Source organism: Danio aesculapii, chromosome 9, assembly GCF_903798145.1.
Source record: "Danio aesculapii chromosome 9, fDanAes4.1, whole genome shotgun sequence".
NCBI lineage: Eukaryota > Metazoa > Chordata > Actinopteri > Cypriniformes > Danionidae > Danio > Danio aesculapii.
In genome coordinates this window covers 12,629,664-12,657,334 of record NC_079443.1, presented here as the reverse complement: position 1 = coordinate 12,657,334, position 27,671 = coordinate 12,629,664, and the positions used below count along the sequence as shown (strand labels likewise).

The 27,671-nt window shown below is 36.2% G+C and overlaps 1 protein-coding gene across 1 annotated transcript; it reads left to right on the top strand.

Moving 5' to 3' along the window:
* Window positions 1-22,436: 22,436 nt before the first annotated feature.
* htr1fa (5-hydroxytryptamine (serotonin) receptor 1Fa) lies at window positions 22,437-26,745 on the top strand. The gene is made up of 2 exons (XM_056464625.1): window positions 22,437-22,558; window positions 25,564-26,745. The coding sequence occupies exons 1-2, from the start codon at window positions 22,540-22,542 to the stop codon at window positions 26,637-26,639; spliced, it is 1,095 nt and encodes a 364-aa protein (XP_056320600.1). The 5' UTR covers window positions 22,437-22,539; the 3' UTR covers window positions 26,640-26,745.
* Window positions 26,746-27,671: the final 926 nt, after the last annotated feature.

Below are 27,671 nucleotides of genomic sequence, written 5' to 3'. Positions count from 1 at the left end.
CCAATTTATAGGAGGGCCTTTTCAACATTCCAGCACAAGAAAAAAGTGGAAACTTGACATAATTGATGCATATTAGGACAACAGACATGACGTTTATATTTCAAGAATTACATGTCACCAGTGAAAATGCAAATCAGGACATTTATCGCGTCACACAGTAGCTGAAATATATCTGTGGCTGTTGTGTGTATGATTGAGCATTAGACACACACTCAGTCGTTTATACACAGAGTATATGCTGTGAAATCTCTAGCTTTTTGTTTCTTGCTGTACTTATTGAAAGGGTAGTTTAAATTGCTATGAGAATACTACAAACAATAGGCATAATAATTATAATTATTATTCTGTCCCAACCAATTATTGCTTAACCAAAAGTTTGACTGATAGCGTAAAAACAGCAGAAAGCAGTCTGGGTAACTTTATTGACTTTATTGCCAATTGTTCTTCTTAATGTCTTTTATTTTTTGTAAAACTACAACAAAGAGCAAAAAAGTATGTATATATTCACATTTACTTTAACATGTTCAATTCAACCAGCTTGAAATTTAAATGTTACTAATGTACATGTGTTCGCAAACAGAAGAGCAAAACCAAAAAACACCCAGCTAGATGATACAGAGTCCAGACAGCCTATAACAAGAGTTGGCAGTTTGGGATGCTTGCTTTTACAGTGATTGTAGTGCATAGAGGAACCACTCAAAAACAAAAAAAGAGTATCACACTTTCTCTCCGAAATCTGTATGTTGCCTTTTCGGTTGTAGTCATTATTTGTAACTTTAGGTGTTTTACAATAAATCTGTTTTCCCGCCTAGTTTGCATGCCGTATCATCACAGAGAAGGCACATGCGTTGAGCAATTTTAGAGGAATGAAAACAGATTGCACGGTGCATGAGTGACCAAAATAGTTGCAATTTCAAGCCCTGAATGAAGAGAAGCATTTCAGCTTTCTCATACATAAGTTTCTATTGCAAGTCTGGTTTCCTCTTTTTTTACGACAAAAAACTTGAATGTTGCTGACATCTCACCTTCAGTCTAGCAGCATTATCTCTTGTAAGCATGCGTCTGCTTTGTGCTGTCACAAAGGTGATGATCAAAACTCTAGTGGCAACAGCAAACATGAGAAGTGGTTCAAGTAGCAAAAATAATACATACATAATTGATCGGCATAAGGCTGACTTATAATTCTGTGTCAAGTTACCTTGCATAGTCTTGCATGTAGCGGTGCGTTTATACTTCTGCATTTGTTTGTGTTGCTCAGCAATAACACTTCCGAAACACTAGCTGGCAGTCTATTTTTCAACACACTCTCACAGAAATGCTTTTATCCTGATTCTGAACTTTTTGTTTTAATGGCTAATTCATATGAATTCATACACTCTCATTTGTACAGTTTAGTATGATATGCTTATCCCTCAATGACGGTTGGGTTTAGGGGTGGGCTTTGGTGCCATACCACCTTTTTAAAAAAATTAATTTTCATACAGCTGAACTTGTATGAATTCATAGAAATTAGACACTAAACTGACAAAACGTAAAATAGTTACGTTTCCTCGTGACATCAGTCTGCTATTTTTCTATGTTCCTCTGTGTTGAGTTTCTTGTTTTGAGTTTACACTGGAAAGGCATGAAATACTAATAATGATAATTTGCTTTATAAGTAGTAGAAGTCACTCAAACCCACACTCAGGAGCTGGCAAACATTCAACAATTTTAATCATAAAGTAAACACAAAACAAAAATATCCATATCGAGCTATAAATTTGATACCAGCAGAAGCTTAAAATTATTATTATTAATGGTTGTTTGACATTGATTGAGCACTCATGTGTTTTTAACCTAAATCACAGCAGTGTCCATCTATAAAGGACAAAGACTGTGAATCATAAATGCAGATATTTTACTCCTAGGGTACACAGCTGTCCTTTACAACTTTCAAAACATTTTCAATATGCAAACTGTTAGCCAATCATATCAGAGAATGTTAACCTCTGGGGCTACGTCTACACTCTTTTGAAAATCAAAAAATTATGGTGGGCGAGAGAGCTTAACGTGCGTCAATTTAAGAAAACGCATGCAATTACAAAAATGACAGCAAACTGAGAAAAGATCTTCATCCGTTTGACAGGACACATGCTGCAAATCCTCACAACGTAAACACATTTTTTTTTAAATGTGCTGCATTTTCTCACAATGCAAACAATTTACGAAGACGGGCTGCATTTTCTCACAAATAGCACAAAACACAACAAAAATGTGTCAAGGGGTCTCTAAAATATGACGAATATGGTTATTTAGGTTACAGGCTGGGTCCAAAAACCTACTACTCAGTAGGTACTGCATTTGAATTTAAATGTATTACTCTGCCATTAGAAAAGTATGTTTTATACAGTATGAATATAAGCAGTATGAACGGAACTCGGAAGTATAATATTCGCCGTTTTGTCATCATTATGTGACCTACCTGTGTCAGTTGTGTAGCTTAACTCTCATTTATGAATTCTTTCGCATGGCATAATAGGATAGCGTAGCGTTCATTGGATGAGCACTTCAGAATCTCGCCGGAAGTAGTAAGTCATTCGGGTACTTCTCGCAAACTGTTTTTCAAATTCTATGAATTCAGACATACTACTCAGCTTGCATACTAATTTTAACATACTATATTTTATGGAAGTATGCGAACAAAGCTTATTTTAAATATGTAATGTAATCCTAAGCTTGGTAAACAGTTTTGGATAATTTTATGTTTCCCCATAAAGCACACTGCCTGAGAGGTGTTCCAAAGATGGCCGCCAAGTGAAATGACTTGCCTTAAAGGGTCATAGTTTTTAAAAACCTTCGTTTTCACAGTTCACACTGCAACATGAAAACATAATTTTCAGATTTGTTTGCCATGGGCAGCGTTTTCAAAGGATACATTTTTTTTCCTAAAAACATCATCTCAGTGTGGATGGGAGAACAAAATGTAGAGAAGAATATGAGTTTTTAAATTAAAATGTATTAGTGTTGACATGGTCTGAGTCTATAATCTGCCACACCTATTCAAACTGTACATTGTGATCAAAACAGCACAGAAAGCTGCTTACTGGTAAATTCTTATTTTTTTATGTAAACATCATGATGTCTTGGAGAACAGTACAAAATAAACCCCTTTAACATGTTTTTAAATTTTAGTCTTGTCACTAGTTTTTTTATCCCAAAGACAATTACTGTTGCTAAAAAGCCAGCTGAAATGGTGTTATTTTAGATTATTTACAAACATTTTTAACTGTGCATATATAATTAGGAGCTGTAAATGTGGTTTTCAGAGGATGCATGAAGTCAATTCTCCTCAAGTTCACACAGGTGTAGCTCATCACATTAACTATGGACAGGATCCACTAGAATTTGACTACCAGATGGTGTTGCTATGCTTTTATCCTGATTCTGAAAAGTATATTTACTGATGTTTAATTTAAACTGAATTTAACTCAAACGTTTTTTTCGTGAAATGCTGTGTTTATTTGAAATAAGTGACATATTGTAAAATAAAAATAAAAATCTGGGTCCCACACAATTGATTTGTGTTGGGACAGCCTAAAGGAATCAGGTTAACTTATTAGTTTTTTGCAAATTTAAGTGAATTGAACATAAAACAATTAAGTTGTCCCCAAAAAAACTCAAGAATTCTGTTGTTTCAGCTCATTTTAAATAAGTAGTTTGAACAAACAGCAAACAATTAGAAAACATTAGATTTCTTTTACTGATAAATTATAAAGAAGAATGCTCTAATATTTATATAATGTCAAGTGCCTCAATTAATATTGATGTAAGATGATCCAAAGTCTGTAATTCATTAAAATCCTTGTTTACATGTTTTCATATTAATAGATTTTTCAAGACAAAGTTGTTCATTTTTTTGTTGTTGTTGTGACAGAAGTATTTTAATTATTCATACTCAAGTGGTTATGATTGTAACTAACTAATCAAGCACTTTTTAATTAGCATCCTCTCTAATCTAAATATCTGTGCACTTCTTTCATAGTAATTAACAAGTTCTCCTCAATGATAGCGCTCCAGTACTTCGAAATCATCTTCTGAATAATCATGACAATGAACAGTGTTTATTGACAAAAGGCTTCATTTAAAGTAAATGTTGAAAAGAGTCAAATGTTTGTGACCTGGTTTGTTAAGTTTGGTTACTAAATTAAAAATATACACTGTTGTAAAAAAAAAAAAAAAATGTGAAAATGATTTAGTAGGTCAAACATTGTTTGGCAAATGAAAAAGAAAAGCATTTCTTTTATGAAATGAGTCGAAATACAGCTGTCTTATGTCAGTTTGTGCACAACATGCGTTTGTCATTTAATTTTACGTCACAGAGTTTATACAGTTTAAAATTGTGTTTATTTAGCTTTAATGTGTACTGTTTAGTGGCATAACTTCCAGTGGCAATAAACTTTTAGTGGCAATAAAATCCATTATGTTGATGATTTTTCCTACTGTTTCATAATAGTGGTTACCAGTGCATTGTAAGATACCTTTAGTTGGCATTAAGAGAACTGAATTTTTAATCAGTATGGCTCAGTTTGTTTGTTTGTTTGTTTTAGAGGGTAATAAAATTTTCATTTAAGGGTGAAGAATCCCCTTATATAAGTAATACATATAATCTACAAACACAAATTCCAAGCGATATACGAAAATCAGCCAACTGCATTCAGTCGTGAAACCTTAATAATCCTGACATAACACACGTCATGAATGTAAACGAGATTTTATGCATGCTTTTAACAATTAAATGTAATGTTTAAATGTCATTTGCTCAGTTATGACATTTTAAATGCAAAGATGACATAATATATAATATATTATATATATATTTTTTTACCTCAACTACAATGGTACAGGCTGAATTTGTCCTTAAAATGTTATTAAATATTAATGACACTTTTAATGAGACATTTTAATGAAAGTACATTTGTACCACTGAAAAAGTGATCAGAGAAACATTCATGACACAATTATAATGCCTCATGACAATCATGTTTATGACAGATTGATGACAAGTTATGTTGTCTTGGTTGCTGTTATGACAAAGACAAAAAACAGGTTGTAATATATTTGTTAATGTCAAGTTGTCATAACAAATAATGTCATCTTTGCATTTAAAATGACATAACTGGTAAATAATATTTTGGTAAATGATATGTTTTTATAAGTATGCATGAATCTCATTCACGATTACGGCATGTGTCATTTCATGCACATTGTCAATACGTACACCGTATACATTTCTGGAGAGCACAAATTATGTAGCCAGAGGTATGTATGGCTGCATTTTGTATTTCAAACAAAGGCTGTGGGGCGGTATAACGAATATCGTTCGTCCGTTGGTCAATCAGTCAGTCAGTTGAGAGTGGCCAGAGGTGGATTCACAAAAACAAAAACTGCGAAACAAATGTACCTCCTGAGACATATTTCTTGCTCTACATAAATGTATACAGGGGTACGTATCCATAATGAGCCTGGGTTGCATGATTATAGAGGTTTCATTACGGTCTAATGAATACCCCTTATGAAGTAAAGTGTTACCCTGCATTTTTGTGCCTGTATAATGAACAGGTGTTTTTACAGAGTAGCTGTTGAATTCAGGGATAAAATTCAACATTTAAAAGTGACTTTTTTGGAAGTTCCTCTACATGAATATTGCAACATGGTTCTATGAAGTTTTGATGCTTTTTTGTATTATTTCTGACAATCTCGGAGTTCCCAGGAGAATCTCTATACAAGAGCGAGTGGAGAGCATGTGGGGTGAGACAATGAACAGCCGACAGTAGAAGGAAGTTTGTTCTTTAGAGAAAAGAAATACTGAAGTTAGAACAAAAGAAGAGATCTACATTCATGTAGACGAGGTAAAAATCTTATAAGATGTCAGAAGGAATGGATTGCTGTCTCAAATGTGACCAAAATATGATTATGAATAAACATCTCTACACATAAAATGCTTGTCTTTTTTACTTACTTACTTATTAGGCCCAATCCCAACTCTATTTTTGTACTTCTACCCCTTCCCTTTGGCCCTTGAAACAGTGTGAAGGGAAAGGACTACAAAATTTACCCCTAAGAAATGGGACACAACTACAACACCTGCACATGTCATCATATGTCATCACAATCTCTTACTTCATGAGATTGACGATGGCGACTGCTGTAGTTATTCCAGTTGCGTTTTTTTTTTTTTTTTTGGTATTTATCTTCAGGACATCACTGAAGGCATCAATATCATGTTATTATAACGATATAATGTGGCAATAATCATAACTGTACTGTGCATTTACACCGTGGCCATATTCATCTATGAAGCACACAAAGAACAATATTAGCATTATAGCAGACACTGTAAAAAAGTCATTCTCAGCCACTAGACAATTCTGACTGGGTATTCACCCTGACTGGGTGTCATCGAGTGACAGATGAGAAAGTATGTTGTGTGACTACTAAACCACAGTTATTATTATGGATTATAGATTTTTCTATAGGTTTTTATTTTAGGGTTTTTTTTTTTTTTTTTGTCTTGTTTTTGTTTAAGCATGACGGTAAAACACAAACACTGTTATAAATGTATTAAAACCTATTCTTGTTTGTTGTAACAATGTTGTAATAATGACAAAAAATACTAATTTGTGCATATCCTGACTTCTGTGTGCAGCTACTGTCATTGTAGATGGTGTATTCTGGGAAAATTTGTACCCCTTGGAGTGTGGTCCTGAAAAATCTCAGTTTCAAGGGCCATCTAGCCCTTACCCTGAAGGGCTAAGGGGTAGAATTGGGATTGGGCCTTACTTACTTTTCTGCTTACCTTGCTTCTAGTGCAAATATATAAACATTCTTAAATCAAGAAGAATTTTCTTGACATGTAAAAAAATATTGTCTGTTTTTTTATAAATAATGTGTCAAAATTAGGTGAGTTTTTCCTTAAAACAAGCAAATTCATCTGCCAATGAGGTCAAATCAAAGAGAAAAAAGATTGGTAGATTATTCTGCTTATTTTAAGAAAAATATTTCAAAAAATTTTTTCACTTAAATGCTTCTTGATTTAACTATTTGGACTACTGAATTACTGAAACAAAACAAAAAATGTAATTCTGCGTTCACACGCGTTACGTCCTTTTAGATGTTAATATTAAACTAAGGGTATTTGACATAACATATAATAGTTGAGTGTGTGTTTAACAACTGGAGGGAAAAATAAACGACTGAAGAACCAAATATCACTGCAATTGTTTATTGCCCATACTTCCAGTGAAACTAGTGAAAATATATTATACAGTGAAAGAAAAATATTTACAATAAATAAATGATGAATTACCTGGGGGGGAGAGGAAGTAGTTAGATGTGCTTAAATCAAAGAAATAAATATAACAAAACTCAGTAACTGTTTTCAACAAACTAAACTAAATATTAAAAAGAAAAGCATGTAAAGAAACATCTTCACTAAACTACTCTAACTAAAAACAAAACATACACAAAGCAGCACATTCTCCTGAACCTAATGAACTAAAACAAAAGATAAATCTCGGTGTTGTATATGTATATCGCGCGACTTACTCACTCCTACAACCTCTCTGAGGTATCACTCAAATACATCAGTTAACTGGACAAGTTCACAAGCAAACACATTGCACTTTCAGATCTCAAAACTTTAGACAAGAGAATTAAACACAAGCAAAACACATTCTCTCAGACTAGCCCTTGCAAGAGAGACTGTCCTCATAGAGACCCACAGAAAGAGTAAGAGCGAGAGATGGAAAGAGATAGAGAGAGAGAGATCGCCATTGCAGTTTGGGCTTGGCTTTTAAATGCTACGCCGACCAGCGATTGGTGGCGCAAACCCAGCGTCAGCGACCAACGTCATCAGCACTAAATGCGGATCCTCCAATGTCTCTCATACCTGTAACACACGCATGAAACGACACACCCACATACCAACAAATGCCCACACATATCCAAAATACGTTCTGCGAGCGAACGTAACACTCACCCTCTTGAGACTTAACATAAAGCAACATTAAGCTCTAGATAAAGTGTCAGCAATGAGGCGTTGGCGTTGATTGTGATTGTACATTCTGGACAGAAACATAAGGGGATTGTGGTCAGTGTATACTGTAACAGGCTAAACTGATGAACCCACGTAAACTTCAAAGAATTGCAACGCTAAAATCAAAGCTGAAGCTTCTTTTTCAATGGTGAAATAGTTACGTTGGTGTCGATTAAACTTACGTGAAAAATAACAGATTGGGTGATCAAAGCCAACATCATCTTCTTGAACAAGCACAGCGCCAACACCCAAAGAACTGGCATCAACTTATATTTTATAAAATGGACGTGAGAAGTCAGGTGCGGCAAGAACAGGTGCACAAGTAAGCAACAACTTAACATTCTTAAAAGCCTGCTGGCATGCATAAGACCATACAAAATCGGTTTTTGGACTTAACAAGCTCGTCAAAGGATAAACAAGAGTCAAAAAATTACGACAGAAACTCCTGTAATAACCAGACATTCCTAAAAAGCGACGCAACTCGCATCTCGTTGTAGGAACAGGAAACTCAGCTATAACTGTCACTTTGGCACTAACAGGGCGAACTTGACCTTGACCTACTTCTTTTCCCAAATAAGTAATTGTTGCTTTCCCAAATTCACCCTTGGCTAAATTAATAGTCAATGAAGCGTCAGATAAGTGTTTAAAAACAGTACGAAGTGCAGACAAATGCTCCTCCCAGTCACAAGAATAAATAACCAGATCATCGAGGTATGCATTGCAGTTTGGAACTCCAGACAATACGATGTTTACGAGGCGCTGGAAAGTTGGGGGAGCATTTCGAAATCGAAAGCCATTACCTTGTATTGTAGGAACTTATCTGGTGTAACGAACGCTGAAATTTGTGCAGCTTGCGTCATTAATGGTATTTGCCAATATCCCTTGAGAAGGTCTAATTTTGTGACACATTTCGCTGAACCCAAATTGTCAATGCAGTCTTCCATTCTGGGCAAGAGATAACTGTCTGGCACTGTTACGGAATTTACCTTTCGATATTCCGTGCAAAAACGGAATGTACTGTCAGCTTTTGGAACAAGCAAACAAGGAGAGCTCCAGGGACTGTGACTAAATTCTGCTAGATCATTTTTTAACAAATAATCAACTTCATCTTTCATTACAGAGCGTTTTACGTTATTTATTCTGTAAGCATGTTGCTTAATAGGATGATCGCATGTCACTTGACTATCATGCTGCAGCACGTTAGTTTGAGTCGGCACATCATTAAACAGCATAGGAAATTCTCACAACAATTTGATCAAATCAAGTGTTTGTGCTTCTGACAAAGTATTAAAATAATCTGGCAATTTACCAAGAATCTCAGAATTCAAAAGTCCACCAAACATTGTCAAGTCATTCCGAAACGTAAAGTCATTATCATCATCGTGACACTCACCCAGAGATGGCAGTTCACTTACATCAGCAGAGTCACACATGACCTAAATGACTAGACAAAGGGTGATCATGGGCCAAATTTAGCACTTGCTTCTGATAAATTGTAGGCAGAACAATCTGACAAACAACCTCCCACTCATTTTCTACATCTCTGCTAGGACACCATTTTCAATTCAATTAAATTCAATTTCAATCCACCTTTAATTGTATAGCGCTTATACAATGTAGATTGTGTCAAAGCAGCTTCACATAAAAGGTCATAGTAAATAGGAACAGTGTAGTTCACAATTGTTTTCGCAACAATAATCCATTGTCAATCACGTATTCACTCAGGTTGTTTTTCGTTTGTTTAAAATCTTTGTCAGCAGCAGAAAAACATTTTGTTAAGGACTCATCATCTCGTTGTGCATTTTTAATTCGTACGTGTGAAATAGGTTCGGATAAAAGGTCCGATTCGGGCGCACCTGCGGGCGGAGTACTGTCGGAGCGCTTTTCATTCTCAGCACCTTTAAAACTTTTAAAATTGACAGAAACAGGGTTTTGCTCAGAAAACAAAAATGGCAAAAATGAAGCTGATAAAATTATTTCTTCTCCGATTCTGCATTTTTGTGCACGAGTGACTACATTAGCTGAAAATACGTCTGGAAATGTGTTAGAAATGTCATCAGCAGGGATGAAACAGTCAGGTTTATCAACAACTTCAGGCACAGATGAAACTTTATCCCCGGCCAAGTCATTTCCGAGAATAAATGCAACACCTTTGACAGCAAAGAAAGGACGTACTCCCACCTTGACAAAACCTGAAATCAAATCACACTGCAGGTGAATTCGATGCAAAGGTATCGTTAAAACACCCATCTCAATTCCCTGAACTAGAATATTAGATCCACAATAAGTCTGGTCAGATAAAGAAAGTGCATCAGAGATTAAAAACGAGTGAAGTGCGCCAGTGTCCCTCAAGATTTTAATTTCTTTCTGCTCTTCAGTATTTCCGTTTACAGAAACCAGTACCTTCATTAAAAATGGCTTAAAGCCAGCATCAATTTCATTTTCATTAGAGTCAAGTCCAGACAAAGTTTTCACAAAATTAGCTGGTTTTATTTGTCCTTTCTGATTTTTTCGTTTAAGTACTGAACAATCAGAAATAATATGTCCGATTTTGTGGCAATAAAAACACTCCCTAGTCTCTTTACTCGTTGGTGAACTACTTTTTGGACGTACAGAATTTTGAGCTGTGAATGAACTCACTGTCTTGTCAGGTCGGGGTACAGAAAACACGCTCTTGTGCATTAACACATACTCATCTGCAGGAGTTGCAGCTTGTGACAAAGTCATGACTTTCTGTTCATTAAGATATGTGACAATTCTCTCTGGCAGGCAATTTTTTAAATCCTCCAAAAGCATTAATTCTCGCAGAGCATTAAAATCTCTCACCTTGTTAGCAGCCAACCATTTATCAAAAAGAACTCCCTTGTCATGGGCAAATTCTACGAATGTTTGCTGCACATTCTTCTTTTGGGTTCTAAAACGTTGTTGATACGCTTCAGGCACCAACTCATATGCGCGGAGAACAGCGCTCTTTACTGAATCATATTTCAAACTCTCCTCCAAACTTAATGCAGAACAAACTTCCTGGGCTTTTCCGACTAATTTACACTGCAGCAAAAGACCACATGCTCAAAAACAGCAAAGTAGGAATCTACTTCGGATTCTCTGAAGTGAAGCACTAAAGCAATATGCTTACTAATATCAAATGCACTAGACGAAACATCACTCACAGAACTTGCCAAATTATCATTAGCAGCAGGACTTACAAGATTTAACTGCATAGATTGGTCAGAACCAACCTTTATCGAGTCTAACTCGAGCTGTCTGAGTTTTACCTGTGTCTCCGCATCAATTTCCAATTTGCAGATATCCAAGCGCAGCTTCATTTCCTGCTTGGTGCGTCTCAGCCCAGTCTTGGGCTTCTATCTGCATACGAGCCAGGCGAACCTTTAGCCTTGCATCACCCCCAGACTCGACTGAAGTCGGGGAAAGTGGATAGAAGGGCGGCAAGCCTGTCTTTTCCTCGGTATCCACCTTGGCATACTCACCTGTATCCTTCTCCGCATCCACTAAATTATTAGGACTGTGTTCTACAGCCACAGCACCAGCCTCATCGCCATCCGCATCAGATAAAATTAAAATTTTGTGTTCAATCAAGTGCTTTAAAATCTCATCTTTAATAAGTCGCTTTAGAGATTGCCTCACCACAGGAATGCGATAGTGTTCACCCATCTGCAACAAATCGCCTTTCCTACATCACTCAAAAACTTCCAGTGTTGGATTAGCAACAAATGTTTCTAAATCAAAAGTACTCATTGTCTGAACTCTCACAAATATTTACTTACAAAAGATCAAAAATGCAAAAGGGAGAAAATGATACTCGATTTCACTTTGTCACAGTTTCTCTTTTTTTTTTCTTTTCTTTTCTTTTCTCTACACCATCCGAATACACACACACTAAAACTATTATCCGGGACAAAATTAAGATTTTAAATAATTTAAATACATCCTGGATTAGCCCCGACTCATATGTTACGTCCTTTTAGATGTTAATATTAAACTAAGGGAATTTGACATAACATATAATAGTTGAGTGTGTGTGTAACAAATGGAGGGAGAAAGAAACAACTGAAGAACCAAATATCACTGCAATTGTTTATTGCCCGTACTTCCAGTGAAACCAGTGAAAATATATTATACAGTGAAAGAAAAATATTTACAATAAATAAATGATGAATTACCTGGGGGGGGGGGAGGAAGTAGTTAGATGTGCTTAAATCAAAGAAATAAATATAGCAAAACTCAGTAACTGTTTTCAACAAACGAAACTAAATATTAAAAAGAAAAGCATGAAAAGAAACATCTTCAACATACCAAACATCTTAACTAAACCACTCTAACTAAAAACAAAACATACACAAAGCAGCACATTCTCCTGAACCTAATGAACTAATACAAAAGATAAATCTCGGTGTTGTATATGTATATAGTGTTACTTACTCCTACAACCTCTCCAAGGTATCACTGAAATACATCAGTTAACTGGACAAGTTCACAAGCAAACACATTGCACTTTCAGATCTCAAAACTTTAGACAAGAGAATTAAACACAAGCAAAACACATTCTCTCAGACTAGCCCTCACAAGAGATACTGTCCTCATAGAGACCCACAGAAAGAGTAAGAGCGAGAGATGGAAAGAGATAGAAAGAGAAAGAGATCGCCATTGCAGTTTGGGCTTGGCTTTTAAATGCTACGCCGACCAGAGTTTGGTGGCGCAAACCCAGCGTCACCGGCCAGCGTCATCAGCACGAAAATGTGGATCCTCCAATGCCATTCGTACCTGTAACACACGCATGAAACGACACACCCACATACCAACAAACGCACGCACATATCCAAAATACGTTGTGCAAGCAAACGTAACAACACCAAATGCGGATGAAGTATCAAGCACGAGTGATTTACATGTTAAGTAGATATACTGCAGCACATTCACAGTGACAAAGCGACAAGCAACCAATCATTTCAATGGAGAGTGAGCGACCTCCGTCTACGCGAGCAACAGCAACCGTTGGCGACCAGGTGGGCGTGTTAAGCTACACAACAAATTTGAGAATGCTACAACTTTATGCAAATGAAAAGCAACTTTCTTGAGCAGCAGCCAATAGAGCACCAGTAGAGCTCACTCTTCAGCTCAAGACCGGTGGTATTCTTTGTGCTGTGAACCTACACAGACCTGCGTTAGCAGCAAGTCACCACCCAGAGTGACAGGCAGCTACAAAGTCGCTGCTAGTGTGAATTAGACATGTGGTGGCGCGAATGACACGACTCGCACCAATGAAACAGCGCGAGTTGATCGTTTTGCACGAATCGCGCAAATTGCTCAAGTTGGAAAATCTGAACTTCAGCACACATTCACGCAGCATTAACCAATCATATGCAGCTTCACCAGAAAGCTCTAAAATGGTAACATTTTAATGCAGCATCAAAGCACATCCCAATGCAAATTTCGCCTCACTTCCTGTCTTTATCACATGATAAAACTGTCGTGTTGCCAAGGAAACTTTAAAGCGATGTTTAAAGTCACATTAAAAAGCAAGAGTATTTGAAACTTGTGCATAAAACAGTTAAAGCTGCAGACGACAAAATTGCAGATCATGCTTACAAAAGTTAGCATGAGCTAGTGTGAACTTACAGTAAATATAAGTATCACAACTTGTATTATGTTCATATGGAAATAAGAGTTTTGCAGTCCATTTATGTTAACACAGTCAAAAATAGAAACGACTCATCTTTCATTCATTCATTTTTCTTTGGCTTAGTCCCTTATTTAGCAGGTTTATTAGGCGTCGCCACAACAGAATGAATTGCTAACTATTCCAGCATATGTTTTACGCAGTGGATGCCCATCCAGCTGCAACCCAGTACTGGGAAACACCCAAACACTCTCACATTCACACACACACTAATACACTACGACAAATTTATTTTATCCAATGCACCTATAGCCCATGTCTTTGGACTGTGGGGGAAACCGGAGCACCCGGAGGAAACCCACGCGAATATGGGGAGAACATGCAAACTCCACACAGAAATTCCAACTGACCCAGCTGGGACTCGAACCAGCGACTTTCTTGCTGTGAGGTGACAGTGCTAAGCCACGTGTCACCGACTCATCTTTCATTCAGAGGCATTATGTCAAAATAAAATAGTAGTATGAGCATGTCTCTCTCTCGAATACAACATACCAGTAAAATAGCTAGGGAGAGCCATTATTATCATTACACTGTTCATCTCAATGGCAGTTTGTTGGCTGGCACATGCACCATCCAGGAGAATGTAAACTGAAATCGCCTGTGCTGTAAATATCATGTGAATAATTGCACTGTTAAAAAAAAAAGTCCATTAAAAAAACCTTTAAATAACAGTTGTCTGTAGCTCATGATTCATGCGTGCTTTGTGTTTATTTTGGCTTTTAAATAGTTGTACACTATCTTGATCCCTGCTCTGGTAATATTTAATGTAGAATATCCGGTTACACTTTATTTTAATCGTCTATTTGAGTATTAGTAGACTGTCTGCTTAATATCTGTTGATACGGCTTCTTCAAGAGACATTTAACTGACTAGAAGAAACTTTCCAAGTACATGTCAACTTACACTAACCTTAACCCCAACAATAACAGTCTACTGATAATCTAATGAGAATTAGTTGGCATGTAGGTGCAATGTAACTTAATTCAACAAACGGACCATCAAAATAAAGTGTGACCAAATATCTAACTGCAGTTTAACAAAGTGATTTCATAGATTTTTTTGAGTAGTTTAATAATAACTGTGTATATTGTGCAAGAGATAACTTATCTAGACCTAGAAATAAATCTGTAAAATAGTAGACAAAAGTACTCTAGCTCATTTGTACTGTAACTTGCATTACCAATTCAGACAATATATTGTTTAAAATTAGTAAAAATGTCAACAAAAGTCATATTGTTAAACCTACAGTTGTCAGTGTATGTCAAGATCCCATAATGCAATTCAAAATCATAAATTCATAGAAAGCACCCATGAATCACACCATTCTTGTAAAAAGTGTATGATATGGCCAGATGTTTCCATCAGAAATACCTTATGTGGACTCTGAACAGCAAAACAGATAACTGTGCTCAAATATTGCAGTTTTTCCTCAGTCACTTTGGTACAGTTTTCAGATCAGAATTTAAATTTGCAAAACAGTAAGTGCATTTCTCAAAACAATGCATACATCTGGCAAAACACCATAAATTACCTGCAAAAGTCTCTTGCTCAAAATACTCAGTTCATCTCTCAAAAATAAATATCTGTCAATGAACATGTCAGTGCCATCAGATTGACTAATCCTTGTATCTTTGTGTATGGATAAGACAGTCAAATGACTTACTCTACTGTACTCTGGAGGGATGTTCTGATGTAAACTATGGCTACAGTTTTGAAGACAACTATTGTGAATTGTAGGTTACAACTTATGTGGAAGTTTTATTGTAAGAGACTGGAAAAGATTCACATTTATGCTTTTACTATTTGTACTGTAATTTGTTAATAGGCCATGTTATTGTGACACAGAAAGGAAAAGACAGCATTGCATAGCACTAAGGAGAAATAGAAATGTGAAGACAGGACAATCTCTAGGGAAAACTGTAGATGCAGTGCTGTATGAATGACAGTAGAGTCTTCTTGCACCTCCTGACGTTCCTGTCTGTTGGGCCACAGATTCTCATCCACATTACAACACTTGCTCTTCCATTGTAACATCGTGTTGTGTTCTGGCAATATATATATATATATATATATATATATATATATATATATATATATATATATATATATATATATATATATATATATATATATATATATATATATATATATATATATATATACACATATATATATGACGTACTGATCATGTTTTTTTCCTGTGAATAATATTTCTAAAGGAGCTGTTGACATTTATTTGAACCAGAACCCAAACAATACAGACATAAAAGTAACACAAGACAAAAACATATGCAAAAATTAGTTATGTGTATGACACAGGGAGAAAGTACTGAACTACTGAAATGTAGTTACTTATAAAAGGGTGATGGCAGCTTAAAGATGGAGAATAAAGTCACATGAATTGCTCAGGTGTGAGTTTTCACAGACTTTAAGAGAGTATAAAAATCTTGATGATTCTGTGGGTCTCATCTGTCAAATCTGATCTTTAATTTGTATTTTCTATTGGATTCAAGTCGGGTGATTGGCTGGGCCATATAAGAGTTTCCTTGGCTGTGTTTCGGATCATTGTCTTGCTAAAATGTCCATTCTGGTTTCATCTTCATCATTCTGATAATGTAGATGTTGGACTGAAGCAGCGAATATTCATTTACAACGACGAAGGACAGATGTTTGCTGAAGAATACAGAGATTTCAGCTGCTGTCTGGGCTTTCACTGCCTTTCTACACCTCCATTTCTTCATGTATTCAATATTTTTCCCTGCGTCATTTCATTTTATTATGCATAACTTAATTTGTAAACTAATTAATATTGTTTTCTTTGCATACATGGATTTTTTTGGTTGTTACCAACATCCAGGGAAATTTTCAAGTCAACAGCACCTTTAGAAAGATGTTTTCTGAGAAAAAGGGTGATGTGTTCATTACTTATTTTTCCCGTTGTATGTATATATATATATATATATATATATATATATATATATATATATATATATATATATATATATATATATATATATATATATATGTATATATACATACACACACAGTATATGCACCTTCATTGTCATTGGAGTAGGCAAGATTGATTGATTATTTGATTATGACAAAATATTATTACAACTTATTCAACAATTTTGCATGTGAAGACTTATGCTATGCAATCATACCTAAATCTTAGGGGTTGAGGCTATTCAGACAGAGACCATTATTAAAATTTTGATCAACATGCCATAAGCCATTGGTAATGTAGGAAACATGAGAGAATTTGCATGAATTCACACAATCATCACACAATCATTTGCATGGATGTACCAAAACATTTGCAACTTTTTCAAAGAAATGAGAATTTTTGATGTGCACAAGTGACAGAATAATGTAAAGCTTGAACAGGCAGTTTTGAGAATTTCAATTGTGATCTGAGAAACGTACCAAAGCAACTGAGAAAATCTGTAATACCTTCATCATAACGAGTTCTTTATAAACTAATCTAAAAAGTTTTCTCATCAGTGAATTGAGAGTCTTCTGATCACTATAAACAATTTGACAATGTGGCAGTGTCATTACCTTCATTAGCTAGGAAAATCAACTAAAGACTTGACAGACTAACCAAAGACAGACAGACGAACGGACGGACAGTCAGACAGACAGACAGATATACAGGCAGATAGACTGACATTACATACTGATACAGAGGCAGACAAATAAACAGAAAGACAGATAGGCAGATGCAGACAGACACAAACAGAGACATATGCAGAGGCAGACAGATAAACAGACAGAGAGAGTGAGACTGGCAGACAGACAGAGAGAGACAGGCATGCAGACAGATAGGCAGACACAGATAAACAGACAGGCAGACAGACAATGCAGATAGACAGAAACAGACAAACAGATACAGCGGCAGACAGAGAGATAAACTTAGAGACACACTGCTGGGCAGATGCAGACAGACAGAGACAGATATGAAGGCAGACAGATAAACAGACAGACAAATAAACAGAGAGACAGACAGACAGACAGACAGACAGACAGACAGACAGACAGATATTGTGGCAGATAGATAAACAAAGGACACAGATAGACACAGAGGGAGACAGATACAGACACACAGATACAGAGGCGGGGAGACAGGCAGATACAGGCAAACAGACAGATGCAGACAGATATACAAACACGAAGAGACACACGGACAGACAGACACACAGACAAGACAGACTGATAGATAGATAGATAGATAGATAGATAGATAGATAGATAGATAGATAGACAGACAGACAGACAGACAGACCAGACAGACAGACAGACAGACAGACAGACAGACAGACTGGTTGGTTGGTTGGTTGATTGATTGATTGATTGATTGATTGATTGATTGATTGATTGATTGATTGATTGATTGATTGATTGATTGATTGATTGATTGATTGATTGATTGATTGATTGATTGATTGATTGATTGGTTGATTGATTGATAAACAGATCTGTCAAGCAGAGTAATAATTCTCATATTGACATACAATAGAATCAGTCCTTCAGATAATCTGGTATTAAATGAATAAGTAAGCAGACTAATATGCCAACATAATGATGCTGACAGAGAGGGGCTTTGTAGAGTGTTTAAAATCAATTTTGTTGTATAGCACTGGCCTTTCGCTCATAACGTCTGTCCCCGAGAGTCTCTATGACAACCATACTGTCACAGCCAGTGTTATTACACAGACAGACACAACGCAAGCCTGTAATGAAGTGTGCTTCACTTCAGCCAGCTTTAATACTCACTCACACACTGCTAACCTCATCATGTGTGTGTGTTTAGATTAGAGATGCTCGAACGAGTCATTTTGCATATACTGACACGGACACAAATACCAATAGTGCTTCTGCATTTTGTAAATTCTTCTAAATTAATGATAATTAATTACACAATTTTAAATGAACAATTCAACAAAAGACAAATTACTGAAATTAATAGCCTTAACTTGTTAACTTAACACTAAAAATAATGGGTTTCACACAATTCCTTCATGTTGTCCCACCACAAATCGATTAAGTTAACTTAATTGTTTTTACAAATTTAAGTGGATTGTACATAAAACAATTACGTTGTCCCAAAAATGTGCTTATTAGCTGATTAGTTGATTAGCTTATTTTAAATAAGTAGTTTGAACAAGCAGCAAAATGATTTTTATATGATTCAATTCAATTCAATTCACCTTTATTTGTATAGCGCTTATACAATGTAGATTGTGTCAAAGCAGCTTCACATAAAAGGTCACAGTAAATAGGAACAGTGTAGTTCAGTTTGTATGAGTTCATAAGAATCAATAATCAATAATCATATTGTGGGATGTTATTTGCATCTAAAAATAATGGCTTAATATGTGATCACTCCAAAAATATTACTTATTATTTATTAATAATGTATGAATTGCTAAATTAAAATGATCTGCACCTTTACACCAGTCTTCAGTGTCACTGGATCCTTCAGAAATCATTTGAATATGATGATTGGTGCTTAATTATTAATAATGATTCATGTCCCTGTGACAAACGGGTATTAGACACGAATATAAAGGACACGAAGAGTGTTGTTTTAATGGAAAGCCGAACGGAAAAGAAAAAAAAGTGAGCAGTCCTTTACTGACAGCTGTGTGTGTGGATCTTGTCACAAAATGCGGCGAAAATCCTACAGTAATAGTTTGATTGCGGTGTTTACTTCAATAATGCCACTAAAATCTGGATACTTCACTTCTTAATTCCATTTCTGTTTAGTTCAATCATGACTTTAGTCAGATTAAGGTAATCAAAAATCGCTGTTTGCATGGTAGACTCTAATCAGAGTTTTGTCTTATTCGTATTAAAAACATATTCAAGTATTGTTGCCCACGTAAACATAATCAATGTTTGACTCAACCACACTGTCAGGGCTCTGCGAACTTGGCTTTCCAAAGCAGCATTTTCTGTACGTACACACATCAAAAGCAAGTATGTTATGGCTCACACTTATTGACAGTGAAAGATGATTTATGGTTAGACATGTCAGGAATCCAACCACAGATTAGAATGTTGTCCTCTCAGAAACAGGCTCAGCCATCACACTAAATCAGGTAAGCTGTATATTTATGTTTCAATGTAATTAATGCTACGCACTTTAAACGCAGCAAGTAATATGTGAATGATGTCTGCACATGCATTATAATTTTGGCTCGAGAGAGGGGTACCAGGGTGGGGGGGGTTATAGGGCAAGTGAAATTGGACAAATTTGGGGGGGCGTGTGTTCTAAAAGTTTGAAAACCCCTGGATTATATTACGCTAGAGAATCATTCAAATACTAGCTCTGAAGTGACGTGTGTGAAGTAGTAACGGTTTCTGCTGTTCTGACGAAAGCTGCAGATGTGAATGAATGGCGGAAGAAAGTTGTACAAAAGGGTTTTTAAGACTCTTTGAGTTTGATTTTCTTTTTTATAAACATGATTATGCCGTTGAACTGTTGTATAAACACAATATTACACTTGTAGCAGTGCGATATGGCTGTATAAGGCTGTGGTGGGACACTAAGGCACTCGGCCTGTGGCCTTTAGCCCTCACACACATCCTACCAGTGCCGATATACAGCCAAATTCCACTGCTACTCATGTGATATTGCTCATATATATATATATATATATATATATATATATATATATATATATATATATATAGTTAAAGTCAGAATTATTAGCCCCGCTTTTATTTATTCATTTTTTTTTATTTCCCACATGATGTTTAACAGAGCAAGGAAATTTTCACAGTATTTCTGATAATATTTTTTCTTCTGGAGAAACTTTATTTCAGCTAGAATACATTTTTTTTAAACCATTTTAAGGTCAAAATTATTAGCCCCTTTAAGCAATAATTTTTTTCGATAGTCTACAGAACAAACCATCATTATAAAATAACTTGCCTAATTACCCTAACTTGCCTAGTTAACCCAAATAACCTAGTTAAGCCTTTAAATGTCACTTTGAAGGGTCATGAAACCCCCCACTTTCAGTTCAATTCTACCTCAGTATTTTTTCAAAAATGCGTCATAATGGGCGTGGAGCTCTGAGAGCAGAGGCAGGAGTGGGCGTGGCCAGCAGAGCAGTGGAGAAGGAGGGGAGCGAATAACTGTTGTATATGATTTTATAGTTTACAAAGTTAAAATGCAAAAAATAAACAGTAATTTAATGCCTTGCTACATTTGTTATTTGTAATTTCATATACACACAACCATAATTTATATAATTATAAAGATAATCTTGTTTATATAAGCACTATAAATGAGGACTTCTCCCTCAATCCCCGGGTCTGAATGTAGACTCAGTGTACTCAGCAGGTCTTTTGCCATATTTTAACCATTAGCCCTGCTGGTAAACTGGAGGATTTAGGTGAACACAGCAGCACGGCGATGTGTCTAAATGTGAACGGACTCAACTGATAAAAGACAAACTCCGCCATTCTCCAATTCTCGTACTGCTCTCCCGACAAAAATGCTTGCTGCACACATACAGCTTTGTTGTATCTGCCTTGACAGAATGCAACAAACATGCAACAAACCCAGTGAGTCATGTAAACAACCACATACAACCCTTCATGAATGGCTAAATACTGTGTGCCGTGGGTCCGTGCATGGAAGGTCTGTCTTGCCTTCAAAAAGCACGCCCAGTCATGAATAATTATGAAGCAGGCTCTTCTCATAGGATAATAAAACTCCGCTATGAATAATAATGAGAAACCGACGCGCCATCACTCCACTTGCAGTTTTGCCCTACGTCACCGAATTTGATCCCACCCCAAAAATTATTTTGAACCCGGAAGATGAAATTAGCTGACAAAAGCTCAAATTTATACAGTTTTCCCCTCAATTAAAGCTAACAGGTTCTACCATTGTCTTAACTGATGCTCAACAGACACACACACAAATCTGTTAAAATTTCAAAAAAGTACTCAAGGGTTTGTTGAACCTTTAAGCTGTATAGAGGTGTCTTGAAAAATATCTAGTAAAATATTATTTACTGTCATCATGGCAAAGATAAAATAAATCAGTTATTAGAGATGAGTTATTAAAACTATTATGTTTAGAAATGTGTTGAAAAACATCTCCCTGTTAAACAGAAATTGGGGAAAAAACAGGGGGCTTAATAATGCTGACTTCAACTGTATATATATGACATTTATGTCAAACCGAATTTTTATTTTGGCTGCGATTAATCCTGATTCCTCAGCACTAAAAAGTGTAAATGTAAAATAATGCATTATGGTTTCCACAAAAATAGAAAGCAAAAAAACACTCATAGAAAACGGTTATTTTTAAATTGAACAAATATTTCACAGTATTACCATTTTATTGTACTTTTGATCAAATAAATGCAGCATTGGTCAATATGCCAGACATAAAGGTTGGACAAATAACTGAAAGCATTTTTTTTTTTTGGATTATGTGACCGCCTAGCGTGACTTCCTTTTGAAAGAGAGCGATTGTGATTGGATTTAGAGGAAATGACATTCCTCTTTTATCAATAGCCTCAGCTGCAGTCACACACACATCCTCCACTCTCTCCCAGTCTCCGCAAGGCCAATCTGATAAACGTCCCTTTGACATTAACACTCCTTGATCTTCATGTTTTTCTTTCCAGATGCTTTGCGACATATTCTGCCATGTATGGCCATGGTCAAGATCTCTGAACACTGATGCTGTGACGACGTTCAGCTCCTTTAATGCACACCGACGGAAGATTTCAGATGAATGAGCAGCAATTCTGCAGGTATGAACAGAAAAGTGCTTCATGAACTCACAAGTGTTTTCCTCTGCACAATAAAACTGAACATAAATAAGGAAATGCCCACATTTTTTAATACTCATAAAGGTCACTAGATTAAACGGGTCTTGCTATGTGACTCACACAACATTGTTACAGTTCTTGATTTATTTCTGTTAGGACATGAATAAAGTTTATGATGACTTGGTGGTTTAAGGAATGAGTCAGATTCTTGTAAGCATGATTCAGTGTGAAAGCTTGCGAGCTGCTCAGTCATTAAAAGTCATTTGTTTGTGAAAGAATGCAGTGAACACAGTGCCAAAGAAATCATTTGTTTAGTTTTTACACAGACTGGCCTTTACTTCACACTGCCTGACTTTTTGTTTGAAGATCACAACTTTATTATTTATTAACAATATTGTAAAATATGTAGTGTGAAACAGATCATATTTGTTTTTGTCATGAATTGGGGTGTAGGGAGGAGGCGAGGACTTCAGAATGCAAGAAATTAGATTTATTTTTGTCAAAACAAACTAAACAATTGGGAAATTAAACTGGGCTGGCAAGGCAGGACTGGACACAAGACAGGATAACTCCAAACACACCAAATGGAAGACAATGAAGACAGCAGACAAGAGGGAGCTATAAAGGAGAATAAATTAAGAAACAAACAGGTGAACAGAATAAACTATATTTGATAAAATGGAGGTGAGACTAGACAATAGATAGGAGAACACATGGTACAAAGACAACACAATCCATGTGCTCACATAAAACAGGACTAGATCATGCAGCCAATGAGAGCACTCAATAACTGCGTGTTCACACATAACAGCACAGGCCATGTGCAACAAACAACGGTAACACAAACAGAACTCAAGACATGAGTTACATGATAAATGAAACACTTACTTTGCACTCACACATGCGGCATGCATGTTCCGATTCCAACGGCAACCTAAACCGAAACCAACTAGACTAAAGCTCTGAGAACGAAACTGCATGCCATGAACGAAACAAACACAAAGACAAGAGCGTGCATCCAGAGCCCGCCTGGACCTCACGCGTCCGCATCAAGTGGGAGCACACGCAGCTTGAGCACAGCCAAGATCACACTCATACAAAGACCAAGACAAACAGAGACAGGAGATATGAATGCTCGACCAAAGAAAACTCGAGCCAAGCATAACATACAAGACAAGACAGGACTAGGGTCTGGACTCTGCCAGCAAAACAAGAATTAACTAAGTGGCAGAGTCTTGACAGTTTTATTCAACAACACATTTCAGGTGTAGGTCTAAACTACAAACATGATTTTTTTTTTGGCTTTTGTTTTTTCAAAGTTTAAAACATACATTTTACAAGAAAACTCTTTAGCATTTCATGCGTAGTTGGATGTTGTTGTTTTATTACTTATTTGATTGAAGTTTTCTTTTTTTATTTGAACTTAATTAACTTGAGAGAAAATTCTGCTGTTTATTTAAGCTTTCTATTTATCATGCAATATTTCAATGAAACTATTAAACATTTATCATAATAATAAATGTTACTTGAACGCCAAATCATAATGATATGTGAAGGATGATGTGACACTAAACACTGGAATAATGATGCAAGCATGGCGAATTAAAATATGTTTTGACTTTTTTATTTTTTATTTTAACGATTCCATAGTTGTGGGTAGAGTTGGGTGTAACACGTTCCACAGTAACACGTTACTGTATTCTAATTACATTTTTGAGGAACGCAGTAATGTATTGAATTACATAAAAATTTGTGTAATTTGATCACAGTTGCTAAAGTCAATGTAATTGTGTTACTTGCGTTACAAATATAGTTTTTAGAAGAAAAAAATGCTTCTTTTAAATCACGTTTTCCTCTGCAACGTCAGTTAATAAGCATGCTCTTTTAAATGGCTGGAGAACACTACAGTAGCTGAAATGGTTGCTGTTGAGAGTGGCTGCTTCTTAAAGTAGAAATACAGACGTTACTTTGATTTATTGAGCGTAAAAACAAAATATTACTGTGAAATTTAGTCTATGTCTCTAAAGAACTTTCGACTGCTTTTAACAGGGGTGTCAAAATTAACTGTTTCTTCGGTGCACTGCAATGCAGACGTGGACAATTCGGTATCGGTTCAGTAATAGTAATTATAACCAATTATTACGTATTGATGTCATTTATCTCATATGGGCTATGTTGCGGTAAAATACTATGGCAAGGGAGGCGAGCGTGAGTAATTCAAATGCAGAAACTCTGTATAATTCACTGTGTTTGTTTGCTTGACAGTCTTTCAGTGACACTGAAGTTAGCCCTATTCTTTTAGAACATTACAATATTTAAACAGAATGATTAAAAAAACATTAAAGCCATCTCTCTTAGGTGTAATAATAATAATAATAATAATAATAATAATAATAATATTTATTTTAAGTAGTAATTTTTTATTTCTTAATAAATAGCCTATTATAAATTAGAATATGAAATGTTCTCAATAATATTTGTAAATAAAACACAGGCCCTATATGTGTCGTTTACATATATTTCAATCAATATGGAAAACCAGTGCATGTTTTCATTAGAACTAATATTGGATATTTTTAAAAATGCGTGTGCGTGTAAAACAATGATTTGTGCAAAAAAATTATGGGGATTTTTTTCTAAAGAAGTTGTTACTCCACCCTGTTTAGAGCATCATTATGAATGTTTTATGTTATAACTAACATGGTTTAAATGATGGGTCTACAGTAGAGAAACTACAGTCTTGGGAAACACTCATCACCATATCGTTTTCCAAACGATGCATCATACTACGTTAGTTCAGCCACGAGTTAGGTTGTTGTTCGGGAAACGCTACCCAGACCTACTTTTGACACTGGAAATGTAAATAATTGTGCATCATGCTGTACCAAACCATCAACTCAGTGCTATATCTTACTAGCCTAAATTGCAGTGTAAACACAGCATATGTTTCATTTCTGACTGATTCTCCCCATATTACTCATTCCTAGGCATGGATTCCAACCACACCGACGTGCCCAGCAAAAACAATGGAGACGCCGTTCTTCTCTCCCTCACGCTTTCATTCCTGGCCATACTGACAACAGCCATGAACTGCCTGGTCATCACAGCCATCATCGTCACACGCAAACTCCACCATCCCTCAAACTACCTCATCTGCTCGCTAGCCGTTACCGACCTCTTGGTTGCCATTTTAGTCATGCCCTTCAGCATCATCTACATCGCAAAAAACACATGGCTCATTGGTGAAGCCTTGTGCAAATTCTGGCTAAGTGTGGATATAACCTGCTGCACGTGCTCCATTTTACACTTGGCGGCCATCGCTGTGGACCGCTACCGGGCCATAACAGATGCTGTGGAGTATTCGAGAAAAAGGACATCTCTGCGGGCCGCCATTATGATTAGCGTGGTTTGGCTTCTCGCTATAGTCATCTCGCTTCCACCAATTCTTTGGAGAAAGGGAGAGGAAAATGAGTGTATTATTGTACATACAAACATCGCCTCCATGCTTTACTCGACATTCGGAGCTTTTTATATCCCGCTTATACTCATTCTCATTCTCTACTACAAGATCTACCGAGCAGCGAAGACTCTTTATCACAGGAGGAGAACAAGTTGCCTAAATAAGTCGGAGATGAATGGACATACGCTTCCCAAATGCAGCGTTAGAGAGCCAACGACACCGGACACACTGAGTCCGCCAGAGAAATCGATGTCTGAACCATCCACCGAAGGTGACAGAGTTCGTATTACTGCAAGAAGCCCAAAGTCTCGCAGGGAAAGGTCTCTCCGGAGACATCGCATCTCGAATATTCGTGAAAAGAAGGCCGCAACAACTCTTGGACTCATTATTGGAGCGTTTGTCGTCTGCTGGCTGCCGTTCTTTATTCACGAGGTGATTTACAATATCTGTACATTATCCTGCAATCGTTCTGTTGCTGTTACTAACTTTCTGACTTGGTTGGGGTATTTAAACTCCCTGATTAACCCACTGATTTACACCATCTTTAATGAGGATTTCAAAAGGGCTTTTCAGAAGATTATCAAGTGCAAGAATTATCTCTAACTCCAGATGAGGGATGATGATGTGAATGGAAATTATTACACTCAAAAAAACGAAAAAGTTTAAAGTTTAGTCTTTTCTCTTGGCAAAATAAGTCAATTAAAAGCAAGATGGCTATAATGATGGAGTTTTCAAGATAATTTTTTATTTTATTATACAAGAATAGAAAGTTAAAATGAGTAAAAAAATTAGTCAACTGATTGAAATGGAATGGATGAAGTCTGTTATAAGTCCAAGTATGGATTAAAGGGGTGGTCAAGAGTGTATTTTTAAGGTTTGGATGTATTTATGGGGTGCAAAGCAATGTGAGTTTATGCTTCATTTGTAAAAAAAAAAAAAATGTTATTTTTACTCAGTTAAAACTACTAAATGACTGTCTTATTTCCTAGTTCCTATGAAAACCTCCTCAGGAGGTTCTGATTGGTCAGCTAACATTATGTGCTGTAATTCTCGGATCTACTAGCACATGTTTTGCCTCTGTTGTGTAAACACTCAGTCAGTGTAACTGTTAGCCATATCAGTTTGAGCCTGAATCGGAGAGAAAATGAAGAGGACACAGCAACCTCATGCCTGCTCTCTAAAATAAAATCTAACAAGTGTCTTTCACATATATTTGGAATAAGCATGTGTAAGGAATATGAAACTTTCGCATATCTTTTGCGAGTTCATTATTTGAGATGTAGAACACAGGGAAAGTGGCCGAATAGAGAGACACTGCAGCACTAGTGAAGATTGTGGCTGTTTACAGATAAATATGAATATGTAGCTAAATTGTTAACGGAGCCAAACAGCATTTCCCGTTGTTTACATCCTCGTTTACGTCCTCAATGAATCATACCATCAACAATTGGAAATAGCAGCATTTGGACTGCATTTTAGCTTTCTCTGCTATAACATTACAGCGCCTCTGGCCACGCCCCTTCGCTGCACACGGTGTATGCACATGGTGTATCATAACCTGAAGGGTTTGTGATCTAATTAACCCGAACGTATTTTTTTGTAGTCCCCAAATTTCATTCACTGTAGGCTTTGCTA